The 14,144-nt window shown below is 46.5% G+C and overlaps 1 protein-coding gene and 1 long non-coding RNA gene across 2 annotated transcripts in view; both read right to left on the bottom strand.

The window, feature by feature from the left end:
- The window catches only part of PRR12 (proline rich 12), a 47,454-nt gene that overhangs the window by 4,293 nt on the left and 29,017 nt on the right, over positions 1-14,144 (bottom strand). Inside the window, exons 9-13 of the mRNA XM_083408086.1 lie at positions 13,497-13,960; positions 10,890-11,015; positions 7,546-7,643; positions 6,813-6,941; positions 738-833 (exon numbers count right to left, since the gene is read on the bottom strand). Of these exons, the coding sequence (XP_083264212.1) occupies positions 738-833; positions 6,813-6,941; positions 7,546-7,643; positions 10,890-11,015; positions 13,497-13,960 (913 nt within the window). The remainder of the gene's footprint in view (positions 1-737; positions 834-6,812; positions 6,942-7,545; positions 7,644-10,889; positions 11,016-13,496; positions 13,961-14,144) is intronic.
- On the bottom strand, positions 1,837-6,799 carry LOC310661824. The gene is made up of 2 exons (XR_014504137.1): positions 4,535-6,799; positions 1,837-2,435 (listed from the first exon to the last, which is right to left on the bottom strand). It is a non-coding gene; the product is annotated as an uncharacterized lncRNA (long non-coding RNA).

Here is a 14,144-nt window from a genome sequence, read left to right as displayed (position 1 = left end):
GGACTGAGGAGACATCTCACGGTATCACCAACCATACTGTTGTCAACTCACACTGTTATGGGTTAAGACAATGGGGATTTTATTATATTTTTTTTTGGCATTTAGCTAGGTTCTCCTCAGAGTAGAACCACTGAAATTAATGGACCTAATTTATTCGTGTTCATTCATTTCAATGGGTCTAACTCTGAGTAAACCTTAACTGAATACCATGGATAAGTCAGAAGAGTATGAGACTTTTAATTTCAGGATTGTGGGTTGGAGTTCCACTTTGGGCAAAAAGCGTCCTGCATTGCAGCGGGTTGGAAAAGATGACCTTGGAAAAAATGACTGAGCCTCGCAATTTGATCTCTTTCTCCTCAATGCAAGGGACACCCTGCCTCTAACAAGGCCAGCATACCCAAGGTATTCCAGAAAGCCCAGCTGCCACAAAAATCTGTTTTTTAAAAAATTAAGAAACAAGTTTCCAGTCACCTTGGTTGGCCGTTTCCCCCCAAGAGCACCTGTCTCCCAGAGAACGCAGCAGCGTCTCTGTGCAACAACCTCTGGAATTATTCGTGCAAAGACGTGTTTTCATTGCGCCAAATAAGCACAGCCAAGACAGAGGAGTTTGTGCAGCCTGGATTTCACCTCAGACCTGCCCACTCCTCACTTCTTTACGGGGGGGTGGGGGGGGAACTCTATGCGTAGGAAAAAGGGATCCCAGGTGATGGAAGTAAAATGATACGGTTCTTACTCACCTCATCCTTACAACGCAGAAATGTGTGGTACTTGTAGTGGTGAAGGGAATGGTACAGAGTGTAGAAAAAGGACTTCTCCACCTCCACACTGAATTCCTGTCAGCAATAAGGGTGAAGAAATAACAGGGAGAAATCACTTACAAGAAATCACAGCTCACAAGCTCCTCCATTTCACCTACCCGAAGTACCTCAGAATCATACCGTTCCCTCCCTAAATGTTTCACAATAATCAAGAAGTCTGCCTGCCCTTGCTCATTACTATCTTCTGCCTCTGCAAAGTTAATTTCTCCCTCCTGTTGCTATGGCATCTTCACCTCAGCACCCGGAACTTCCTGCAGCGGTAAGTCAATGCAGTGCCCCCCGGTTGCTGTGGGACTCCAACACCCATCAGCCACAGCCAGAGTGGCCAATCGTCAGGGATGATGGGAACTGGAGTCCCAGCAACTTTTTGAAGGGCTACCCCTCAGCCCAGAGGTTGCCAACCCATGATGCCTGCAAAGGCCTTCACTGCCCCCCTCTGGAAGGGACCCCAGACTCTGAGCTGTCTTAGAAAAGGAAAGTCTCTAGCTCTCCAAGAAAAAAAGCTATGTTGCAAAATGTGCAAGTACCCCCCTTTTTTAATAACAATTTATTAATTTTCCAAAAATAACAATACGGAAAAAAACAGAAAAAAATCATAACCAAATTAAACCATAAATTTTCAGTCCACTTCCCCTCTTGGTTCCATTATAATATACTTGTTTAAGCACGTCCATAAAACCTTATATACTTAACAACCCAATTTTAAAACCTTCTTCATCTTATTACAAGTGACTTTTAAAAGTTACACCGATGTAAAAATCTGTACACAAAGCTTTAAAAATATGCATTGAACAATTGCCCTTTTTTGTAATAATTTGTCCTGCTTAGTTCAATAATTTATTTTGCCAATCTTCTTCTATATCTTCTTCTTTATATTCTTTGGCTAAGGCTTCTTCCTTCCAAAGGGGCTGGCTGGTCTTGGCCTGGCATCTAGTTTTGTATATCGGAACAAAGTCTTTCGTTCAAACAATCCACCAAGTCCTGTACATCTCAATATCATAACTTCATTTTTTTTAAAAAATGTGCAAGTACCCTAATCAGTTTCTGTGAAATTAGCCAGCCTGGCTTCTTCTGCCTTTCAGAGTCGTTAGCCAATGAGTGAAGTTAAGAGCTATGATTGATAACTGAGCAGCTTGGACGACAGGCAAGAGGAATTCCTGGGGTCCTAAAGAGCTTCTGTTCCGGCCCTGCCACCCTCCCTCCCCACCTTTAAGTGCAATTTTCTTGCTTCTCTCTAGTAGTCCTTTCTAGCAGCCCTTTCTTTTTACCTAGCAACTAGGATACATCTTTCCTGTGGTGGGTTCGTCAGAGATCATGCATTCCCTAGAAGTTGTTTTCTAAAAATACTACTTAACAGTAAGTGCGGCTATTAAAGAATCCCATCTCCCTTTATTCCGCTCTCCTGGCACACACCACAGATCATAATCTGCTCCAAGGCTGCCTTCTTCCCCTCTCCTGCGATCTTGTTGCTCCCTCCCTATGATGGAAACGGCCTTCTTGTCTCTATGCCGAGCCGCCCACCACCCTTCCAGAACACCTTCCCTCCCACAAGGCCTGCTCTGAACTTCTTAACCCTCTCTTATCCTAGACAGCTGCTGTTGCTTCATTGAATTTCACCTTCTTTTCCTTTGCTCATTTTTCTTAAGAATGCATGCTTCCCATGCAAAAAAGAAAAAAACGGCAAATGCAAAATGTGAAATATTGACAGAGTGGCTCAGGTGTGTCTGCTGCTGTGCAGGCACTCCTTAAAAATTCCTTGTATGGTTAACTTACAATACAAGGCCACACAGGCGTACTTCATAAGTAAGTCTCTCTGTTTTTAATGCAGCTTACTGCCAGGTAACTGCAGGTAACAGGCAGCTTACTGGACGCGGGTGGCGCTGTGGGTTAAAGCCTCAGTGCCTAGGGCTTGCCGATCGAAAGGTCGGCGGTTTGAATCCCCGCAGCGGGGTGCGCTCCTGCTGTTCGGTCCCAGCGCCTGCCAACCTAGCAGTTCGAAAGCACCCCTGGGTGCAAGTAGATAAATAGGGACCGCTTACTAGCGGGAAGGTAAACGGCGTTTCCATGTGCGGCTCTGGCTCGCCAGAGCAGCGATGTCACGCTGGCCACGTGACCCGGAAGTGTCTTTGGACAGCGCTGGCCCTTGGCCTCTTGAGTGAGATGGGCGCACAACCCTAGAGTCTGTCAAGACTGGCCCGTACGGGCAGGGGTACCTTTACCTTTACCTTTTTACTGCCAGGTAAGGGACGCGGGTGGCGCTGTGGGTTAAGCCTAGGGCTTGCCGATCAGAAGGTCGGTGGTTTGAATCCCCGCCACGGGGTGAGCTCCCGTTGCTCGGTCCCTGCTCCTGCCCACCTAGCAGTTTGAAAGCACGTCAAAGTGCAAGTAGATAAATAGGTACCGCTCCGGTGGGAAGGTAACGGCGTTTCCGTGGACTGCTCTGGTTCGCCAGAAGTGGCTTAGTCATGCTGGCCACATGACCCGGAAGCTGTACGCCGGCTCCCTTGGCCAATAAAGCGAGATGAGCGCCGCAACCCCAGAGTCAGCCACGACTGGACCTAATGGTCAGGGGTCCCTTTACCTTTACTGCCAGGTAAGCGGGTGCTGGATAGCAGTCTAGGCTTTGTTTTAAGGTTTTGTGCCTTTAACAGCTGTACCTCCACAATCAGGCCTAGCAGGACATGGCTAGGGGTGGGAAACAGCAGCGGTGACAATATTGTGTTATGTCACACACCCCTTGGCAGCCATGTTGCAGTACTCCATGGTAGCTGTTTTGTGAATGGCACTCTCAGCAATCACACAAAATTAGGAATGTGCCTACTGGTCCGAAAAGGCTGGTGATAGCTGCCTTAGCTTACAGATAGTCAATATGCAAGATTCTCCACCTCCCTAGCCCTGACCGAGGACTGAAATGAGTAGAATGACAAGGGAATTAAATAGCAGAACTAAAAAGGTGGTTTGATAGGATGTACTATTTCAGACTGGAGTGGGGGGTGACATCAAATTTCCTTTGGAACTCTCTCCTGTTATTTATTGGGAAGCATCTGCTGAGGACTTTCCTCTTTCAACAAAACTTTCAAGCAGTTGTTTTTGTTACTTCAGTTTGTATCTGTACTGGATTTCAAACTGCTTCTATTTATGCAATTGGGGCAACAGTTCTTACATATGCAATTGCTTTATACATATTTTCATTGTACTGTGAAACTGCCTTGAGATGCTTCATAGGAAGAGATGAATGAATTTAATTGATAATAATATTCAAACCCCTCCCAACAGTTCAAAAATGAAACAATTCCCTGCAAGTGGAAAGGCAGTGGGGGTGAACTAGAATCCTGTTTCCCTAATTAGTTATTTTACCTGCAGGGAATTTTCTTATGAAGGGAAATATTCCAACAATATGATCTCTGCCTGCCATCTGAAGTGGTGAAATCCCGCTTATCCTCTTCCATGTGTCCATCAGGCCCATGCTTCCTCACTCACTCCCCTTTATTCCCCTCTTCTGGCACACACCACAGATCATAATCTGATCCAAGGCTGCCTTCTTCCTCTCTCCTGCGATCTTGTTGCTCCCTCCCTACGATGGAAACGGTGGGCGGCTCTATGCCGAGCCGCCCACCACCCTTCCAGAACACCTTCCCTCCCACAAGGCCTATTCTGAACTTCTTAACCCTCTCTTATCCTTGACAGCTGCTGTTGCTTCATTGAATTTCACCTACTTTTCCTTCCTTTGCCCATTTTTCTTAAGACTGCATGCTTCCCATGCAATAAAGAATAAAGAAAAAAAAAAGAGAGCTTTCCCACAGACTTCTGGTTGGTGATGGTGAGAAACAGGACCGATCAGGCAGCCTTTTCTTAGGTTCTTATGATCATACTACTTTTGCAGGCACCAGAGAGCAGAAAACGACAACAGCAGCAAGAGACCCAACAGGCATTCTTGTGGCCGAAACCAAGAACAAGAACGGTGAGAAAGAACTATATTCATGTTTGCAAAAAACCCTTATTTATTTTTCAAAACTGAAAGTGGTGAGTTCTGAACATTTGCTCCCTTGAGGATGTTTTAATTCCTCAGAGCCGGAAATGCGAGATACAGACTAAATGAGAAATTCCTTAGAGTTCTGTGGTTTGAAGATGCAGTGCTCAACGGTTCTCATTTCCAAAATATAAATATAAATATGTTTTAACACACTGTGGGTTCCTGGTGTGTAATCAAAATGGCATATTTTAGAAATGTTCATGCCTTTTTTCTTCCAAATACAAGCAGCGCAGCACAGGATGTGGATGCTATTAATTTTGTTAACGCAGTCTGGTTGCATCGAAGAAAAAGAGTAGTATGAAGAGGGAGGGTTTTGTCTGCTCCTTAGTTTGGAGTGAGCTCCCCTGGCTACATTTTGCAGGGGAGAAATGGCTGCAGGATTTCCCCTAAAATATGTAGACTGAACCAGGACAGTGCACTCACTTTTGTGCACATGCAGGTACAGATGAAAACAGACTTAGCCCGTTTGTCCATCCCTAGACTGAGATGCATGCCATGCTCTGAATTTTTACGGCACAAAGGCATGAGGAACTAGAGACGCCACCACCATCACTGCTTGCTGGTTAGAAGAAGGGAGTCTCCTGTAGCCTGGGCAGCTGAAGACTTGCATGCTGGTGATTTAAAAATCCATTGTGGTGGAATTCCCGATGGAAGGCAAGCCATCACACTGTCAGCTTTGCTGAGCATTGCACCGCTGGGGTGGGGTGAAGAAATAACAACAGGTCTTTGCACTTCACACCTTTGTGCTCCACTACAGAGCTGACCCGCTTGTATAAAACAAAGGCCTCCTTTGGGAGATGGGCGCCATAAAAAGTTCTGTTAAAATGTTAAGTTGGTGTTCCAGAGTGAGCACTGTCCGGGCACAGAACCTCTTTTGGGGCACCCCTTGCCCAACTGGCTTGCTTGATTAAATGAGAAAGAAAAGTCAACACTCTCCATTTCCATTTTGTTCGCTGATGGGAGCATAGGGCCCTCTCATATGCTAAAATGGGAGGTTTTCTCTCCCTCCCCAGTTAGGGCCTTTAGGGATTGCGCTTCTGCACTTCCTGGTTTCCCTCTTTTGTCTCTTGCAGAAGCCACTGCACGGTTTCCATTCAGAGTTTTCTGCCCATGCCTTCAGACACAGGAAGGAAGAGCGACTGGTGCGAGATTGCACTCCAAGCACTGGGCAACTGCATTTTTGGGAGGGTGCTGAAAAATCTTCATTAGACATCCCTAGCACTCTACATAACAGAACTACCACACCCAAGTAACAGGAGAGCAAGAGAGCTGGGGAGGGAAAGAAAGAGAAAGAGAGGCAGACAGAAACCATGGCATGGCTTTAAACAGTGTCAATATTCTCTTCTCTTGGATGAATATTTGAACTGTTAAGACTTTTCTTGGAAGTTATAATTCTATTGCTATTAATCTAATTCTATTATTAATTCTAATTCTATTATTCTAGAGGAAACAGACCACAACCCCCTGGCTTAATGTTTTGTCTGAACCAGGGATAATGACTTGTTCCACTCCCAACAAACCACAATTTGTAGCCTAGGTTTGCTCCTGACGTACTACTTGTGATTTGCTAGGAGTGACATGAACCACGTTCCCTGGTTTGGGCCTAACGTGAAGCCAGTAGTTGTAGTTTGCCTCCTGCAAGCTGGGAGGAGCAGAGTGATTCATTCGGGCACAGTAAGCTATGGTTTACAGTTTACCATGGCACGCAAACATGGTCAATATGCCGCAGTTGGTAGAGATTCAGACTAGGAGTGGGGAGAGCCAGGTTCAGCTATGAAGCTCTGCCTGGGTGACCTTGAGCCTCCCTCTCTTTCTCTGATTCAAGTCTACCTCACAGGGCTGAGAGGATGAAACAGGAAGAGAGGGACTCTATCTCCCACTCAAAAAAACAGCATCTAGAACCGTACTCAGTGTTGATCTGTTTGCTGCAGGTCCTTGATTCCATCTTGGCTCCCACCTACCTGCTGTTTGGATACATTCTTCTTGAGTTTGTTGAGTGTCTTGCGGTTGTAAGGTTCGCCCCCTAGGCGCAACTTGACTGTGGTGTCGCACGTCTCAGTGTTGAGTTGGGGGAACGTGTGGAGAGCCTCCTGGATGACGGACAAAAATATTCACTGTGAGACAGCAGATTTCACATAACCTGTGGCTGTCAGACTGACCTCCTGTGTCAAACAGGGCCAGAGATAGTTTATGTGGTATAGTGCTAAAAATGTAATTAGGAACTATGAGCCTCTGTATTGAGTAAGATACCAATATAACATAACAGTATCTCAGGCCATGTTGCTAAATGAAAAGTCTGGTGTCGTTACTTTCACGTTTTATTTCTTTATTTTTAATTTTTATGATGCTTAGTAATGCTGGTTGAGGATTAACAAATGCTGATTATATACGGATATTCCCTGACTTTACTTCACTTTCACTCCTAAGGGGTCAACAACAACTTTATAAGCTCCTCAGTGGCATCAATGAACTCAGAAATTTGGGGAACCATCACCTAAGCCGCGGTCGCACGACAAATCTTCCGGACTTCACTCTCTCATGGTTGTTGTGAAGGTAAATTGGAAGGAAGTATCCAAGACAGGCCTTAGCAATAGAGAAAACTACATATCTAAAATAGGCATTTCTACACAATGCTATCTCAGGCAGGGTGTGGGGCGAAGAGTTAAACGTTTTCCACCTGCCCCATTTCCATACCTGTAGCGACGGATTAAGAGATACTCTCTTCAGCACCTTTTTCTTGTGATCGTTCAATATCCCATCAATCTTTCGCATGGGCGGAAGATAAAGTTCATCTGCGGGAGGATTGACAAAAGAGATTTTAAGCATCACACACAGTGTCCTTGGTGGGTATTTCAGTGGTCACTTTTCGCCCCCAGTTATGGAGCACTCCTTGCGGAAGCTTGCCTGACATCCACAGCGTGTTCTTTCCAGCATCCAAGACTTTTCTAACCTCCCAGGGCTTTAAAAACCATGTTTTGGTTGGTGTTTCCTTAAAGCAAATGAATCATCTCAATGCGTAGCTCTTGTAGTTTTCCTCGCTGCTCTTGGGTCACGTTTTTAACTCCTATGATGTATATGACCCTTTGCCCAAAGACAGTGACTATAACTCCCATTAGCCCCAGCCAGCACATGCTTGGGAAAGGCCAATTTATATTTTAATTCGGTTGCAGCTTTGTAAATCAGGGTGGGGAGATAGTGGCTTGGATTTCAAATTGATCGTGGGCTCTTATCATACACTGGTAAAAAATGCAACAAGGGCCTTTACACTCGCCAGAACTCGGCTTTGCCCTCGCCGGCCCGGGAAGGAGCCTTTAAAAAAGTCCCATACACTCAGAGACTTTGCACCTGTTCATTGGGGGAGATAGGAAGCGCAGAGCACTTGTTCTTTAGACGTCCCTTTTATGAAGAGGCACATAGTAAGACCATTGATCCCCTAATGGTGAGGCTCGCTGACCTCCCGGAAAAGCAAAAATTTGACCTTTTCCTGTTAGGCAAAGGTCAGAAGACGACCCTGATGGTTGCCAGATTCTGTGTACAGATCTGTAGGCGCAGACCATCTCCCGACTCAAGCTAGTCCATTAGGAAAATCCCCAAACTCAGTTCCATGGATGACTCTGGGCCAGCTCCCTGCGGTAGTTTATCTTCAAGTTTTAAGTGTCTATATGCTTATCGCATTTATAAATATTAAATTTATTGTTGTACAGTTTTAATTGTTTGTTTTTCTTCTGTGACTGTATCACCAAGTGTGTTATATAAGCTGGTCTCCGACTGTAATAAATTATCTATCTCTACACTGGTATATATTATAAAATGTTACTGTAGTTTTCACTAAGTAATTTTTCTAGGCCCTTAACAAGTATCGAACACAAACAAACCTGTGACTAAAGCCAGAAATGTCTAGCATTTTGCACTAAGGGGATCCAATTTTCTGCAGCCAGAATTCTGCGGAGAAGGGGAAGTCACAGAAAAATATTTAAAATGCCGCGTTTGCTTTCTGATGGTGCGAGAACTCCTGGGCAGGATCTGAATTCCTTGAAAGGAGCTGCTTGTGCTACACATTAATAAGAGAATCATTTCCCTTTAAGGAAAACGCCAACCATATTCAACTGTCTCTTCTTGTCTTCTGGTATTTAGTGCTTTGATTCCTCTGAGAAGTTGTGGCAACATATCTCTCCTTTCTAGCCCCAGAGAAGCATAAGGCTTTAACCTGCAAGAGGTCAAAGCTGTGATTAAACTGTGCAACAGCTTTGGACTGAAGCACAGGCCTGGTAGCCAGAGGCGACATGGAAATTTAATGTGAGGGAGTGAGCTGGTAGCAATTTCTGCATTTTGAGTGGTCATGCTAATTGTTCATTTGCTCAGGCAGAATTTGGCGGGAAAGTGGCATGCAAACAAACATCTGATGATGATGACGACGGAAGAAAGCTGGCAAAGGAGGGGAGCCACGGTCAGTATGATTTACAAACTCCCCCAGACAGTGTCTGCATGAAGTCCCCACACCTCTCACCCTCACAGTCAAGAGAGAACTAGCAGAGTGACCAACCAAACCCCAACTGCCAGTTTCCAACTGCCACCTCCTTTCTCTAGCACCAACTATTCTTTGTGAAATACATTCCCAATGACAGTACCATCTATTCTTTGTGAAATACATCCCCAATGACAGTACCATCTATTCTTTGTGAAATACATTCCCAATGAAACTACATTACAAATACTAACAGCCACCTTCCTCCTGCATAAAAATGCAGAGGTGCTGGAGGATGAACAGAGCCCTCAGTCCCCTTCTCAGGAAGCCCCTAGCAGGCTAGTAAAACATTTTACATGCACTAGTACATTTTGTGGGCTTGTTTACAAGGCTGCTGCACAGTGTGAAATCTGGCATCTTTATGCAGTCTTTTAAAACCATTATTTACTTGTTATTATTTATTTACCAAAAAAAATGCTTATTGTTTGTTTGTTTATAAAGAGTAACCTCACTGCAATGCAACACCCAAGGCAGCTCATGAGATGCGGAGGCTCTTGAGTCAATTCTACAACAGTAAACCTATTAAAACAACAACAACAACCCACGAAGGTATCAGCTAAGTAGCTGGCCTAGGCCTTAAAACAGTGGCTTCCATACTCCACCCGCCACCTCACAGATCACTTGAAAATTGCTGATGGACTTGAAGGACCACTTAATGATTTACACACACACACACACCACCCGTTGTAGCAATTGCAATTCTTAATGGTATTCTTATTGGCCTTTTAATTTATTACACTGTATTTTGCTGTACTGCAGTTTGCATTCTTCACAGACAGACCGCAGGCAGTGTTTGAAACTCCCATTGCCCAAGGCACGTTTTGCAGCAGGGAATTTCATTAGCATGAGCAGTTTCTGAGTTCTGGGCGCAGTACTGCGCCTATGATTTCAGATTTAAACTGCAGAGTGGAAGGAAATAAGGACCTTTTTCTGCCTCCCCACTTCCAGCTACTCTCTGAAGACTGGAGAAGAGACCTTCTTAAGAATATTAGGGGGGTGGGCAGGGGAAGGACTAGACCATATGAAAAATGAACATAATCTTTTAGCTGCAGTTCATTCATTTTCATATTCTTTTTATATATATAAAAAAGTGTGCCTCGACATTCCATTGTTGCACCCACAACCTAGGTTTAAGGTGCTGCAGGCCTCCAGAATGAAGCTGAAGGCAAGATCACCATTTGGTAACCCCTGCCTTAAAGAATTTAATGTTGAAAGAAAGGCAAACTTACAGCCTTTACTATGGCAACGAAGACAAGGAAAGCCTATCGTTCAGGCAGCTTCAGAGTTTTCCAAGCAAGCATCTCTACAGGGAGCAAAAGCCTCTGGACCTCCAAGAGGCCAACAATGACAAAACAGAGATGAGCAGCTCAGCCCTGCTGGCAGAGAAAGAAAGGAGGAAGCACAGAGATCTCCCAAGGCCTGGCCAATTTTGAGCAAAGAAACTCTGCCATTTGTGGGGGCAGGCGACTGACCCGCAGGGCCGATCAATATACCACCATTCACCAATGCGCACCGTTTGTATCCTCAAGAGCTTGGATCATGTCTGGGTCGAGGGCAGTGCTGACCAGCATTTCCACGTAGCTGCGGTACATCTCCTTCATGGCTCGCGTGTTCAGAATACGGCCCGTCGGCACACGCTCTAGATAAGAGATGGAGCGTTAGCTTAGCATTTATTTAAGGCACTAACATCCCGGGCTTTCCTAAAAACGTTCTGAGGCGGCTGACACAAAAACGACACACGATGAAAGGGCAGGAAAATGTTGCAAATAAAATAACGGAATAGAGAGCGCAGTCCAGCTATCGTTCTGACTGGAGTGGAATTTTTTCCCCAACCTGGCACTTCAGATACTACTTTTCGTATTCATTTATTTATAAGAATATTTTAAAGCGGCTTTTTTCTGGGCAAGTCTATTTAGGGACAGGGGAATTCCTTCTTTTACTCCTCCCTCCTCAGCGCCTAGGACTTGCTGATTGCATGGTTGGCGGTTTGAATCCCCGCGGCGGGGTGCGCTTCCGTCGTTCGGTCCCAGCGCCTGCCAACCTAGCAGTTCGAAAGCACCCCTGGGTGCAAGTAGATAAATAGGGACCGCTTACCAGCGGAAAGGTAAACGGCGTTCCGTGTGCTGCGCTGGCTCTCCAGATACAGCTTGTCACGCTGGCCACGTGACCCGGAAGTGTTTGCGGACAGCACTGGCTCCCGGCCTATAGAGTGAGATGAGCGCACAACCCTAGAGTCTGGCAAGACTGGCAGGGGTACCTTTACCTTTACCTTTTACTTCACCATCTAGGTCTTTATAAGAATCTCCCTCAGTCTGGCTTCAGGGTCACTAGGAAGACACCAACACACAATGTGCGGCTCTCTAAACCTTTAGCTCTTCAGACACCACTGGACTACAGCTCCCATCAGCTGCAGCAAGCGAGGTCAACGGCTTGTAGGAGGTGTAGTTCAGCAACCTTCAAAAGGTTCCTTGCACCTGCTCTAAACCTTTGCAGTTCCGTCGCACACTGTTTCCAAGGCCCTTAACTTGTATCCAGGGAGAACTCAAGGACTGCTCAGTGCCTAATCTCCCTGCTCGATCACCAAGGTCTTTGAGAGAGTTGTGGTTAGTTGTGCTCCCCTCGTATTCAGTACTGTGGGCCCTTCCCTGCCAAACCTTCAAGCGCCTGGCGACGACTTTTATCTCAGCAAGTCTCTTAACGTGCGCTCTTCTGATTTTATGGCTGATTTAAACTGCTAAGGTTTTAACTATGGAGAAGAGCCACTCAGTGATACAGCATCTGCCTTGCATGCAGCAGGTCCCAGATTCAATGCCTGACATCTCCAGGTGGGGTTCGGGAATGTCCCCAGCATGAAACCGTGCAGAGCTGCCACCAGTTATTGTAGATAATACTCTGGAGCCAGTGTGTGGTGTAATGGTTGGAGTGCTGGGACTATGACTTGGGAGGCCGGAGTTCAAATCCCCACTCGGCCGTGAAGCATGGGGCCAGTCACCATCGCTTAGCCTACCCTACCCTACAGGGTTGTTGGGAGGATGAAATGGGAGGAAGCAGAACCATGTCTACCACTTTCTGATCCTTGGAAGGAAAAGGCGGCATGTAAATGTAATAAAGAAGGGAGATGTTCCTAAGATTCTATCCTTTGTATCTATTTGAAAACTCATTGTACACTGCTTAGAAATTGCAGTGCTAAGTAGGTAAGTGGCAGCTAGTAAGTAAGTAAGTAAGTAAGTAAGTAAGTAAGTAAGTAAGTACCGTATATACTCAAGTATAAGCCAACCCAAATATAAGCCGAGGTACCTAATTTTACCACAAAAAACAGGGAAAACTTATTGACTCGAGTATAAGCCAGTTCACCACACCACAAACCTCCTGGTGGGCCAGTGTGTGTGTGCGCGCATGCACACATGGCAGAGGGGGCTTCTCTCCCCCCCCAGCCCCTCCTGTCCCCCTGCTTACCTAGGGTGCTGCCGAGAGGCAGAGGCTGGTGGTGGCAGTGGCGGAGGAAGAACAAACAGCGGCAAAGGCGGAGGAGGAAGAAGGAGCAGCCCGAAAGGACCCTCACTTGAGTATAAGCCCAGGGGAGCTTTTTCAGCATAAAAAATGTGCTGAAAAAAGTCAGCTTATACTTGAGTATATACGGTAAGTAAGTAAACAAACATCAGGCTGTCGTAGAAATTGGTTGGAAGGGACCCTGAGGACCAGCTAGTCCAGTGTTTCCCAACTTTGGGCCTCCAGCTGTTTTTTGGACTACAACTCCCATCTTCTCTAGCTAGCAAGACCAGTGGGTCAGGGATGATGGGGACTGTAGTCAAAAAGCATCTGGAGACCCAAGGTTGGGAAACACTGATCTAGTCCAACCCCGTGCAATGGAGGAATATGCAGCTGATCCTTCTGGGAATCGAACTTGCAACCTTGGTGTTATCAGCACCACACTCTAACTAACTGAGCAATCCTTCATGAATTTCTCTCTCTCCCTGAGCTTTCAAGTCAAAAGGCTCTCTCTTCAGCTCTACCATGGACAGTTTCTCCCCTCAAAAACTCTCTGTGGGCCCACAACTCAGTTCAAGGACCGCCTCATCTTCCGGCACCAATGGATGCCGGGCTGCACCAGTCTACTCACCCTCCTCGCTCTGCTGGTCAGGGCTGGAATCTGAGTCAGAGGAGGACGCTGCCTCAGCAAGCCATTTTTTCCTCTTCTTGGGAGGGGGCTCAGCTTTCACCTTGGCTGGCTTCGGCTTGGGTTTAGACGCTCCGCCGGCTGGGGAAGCTTTTGCGGGGACGGGAACAGGGGGGTCAGTTTTCTCCGCCTTGGGGGGCTTTTCTACTTTGGCCACTTTTTCCGCCTTGGGGGGCTTTTCAGACTTCTCGACCTTGGGGGGCTTTTCCAGCTTCGGCGCTTTCTCGGCCTTGGGAGGCTTCTCGGCTTTGTCCGCTTTTTCGGCCTTGGGGGGCTTCTCGGCCTTGGGGGGCTTCTCTGGCTTCTCAGGCTTTTCGGCCTTCTCCGGGACTTCCAGCTTCTCAGGCTTCTCAACTTTGGGCAGCACCGGGGTCTTGGGGCCAGACGCCTTGGGCTGGCTCTGTCTCCTGCAGCAGGACAGACATAGCCATGAGATCCAAATACAGGTTCTGCCTCAGGGGCCAGGTTTGCTGAGGCGTCTGTGTGTATGTGTGTGTTGGGGTGCAAGGGAGGTTTTAAGGGGAAAAGGAGAAGCGGGGCGACGGAGGGCTGGGGAGCTGAGAGGACAAGGCCGGCCTTATATACTGTCAA

The sequence above is a fragment of the Podarcis tiliguerta genome (genome assembly GCF_965153285.1).
Source record: "Podarcis tiliguerta genome assembly, chromosome: 13".
NCBI lineage: Eukaryota > Metazoa > Chordata > Lepidosauria > Squamata > Lacertidae > Podarcis > Podarcis tiliguerta.
The sequence above is the reverse complement of the archived record's forward strand: the minus strand, read 5'-3'. Positions and strand labels throughout refer to the sequence as shown.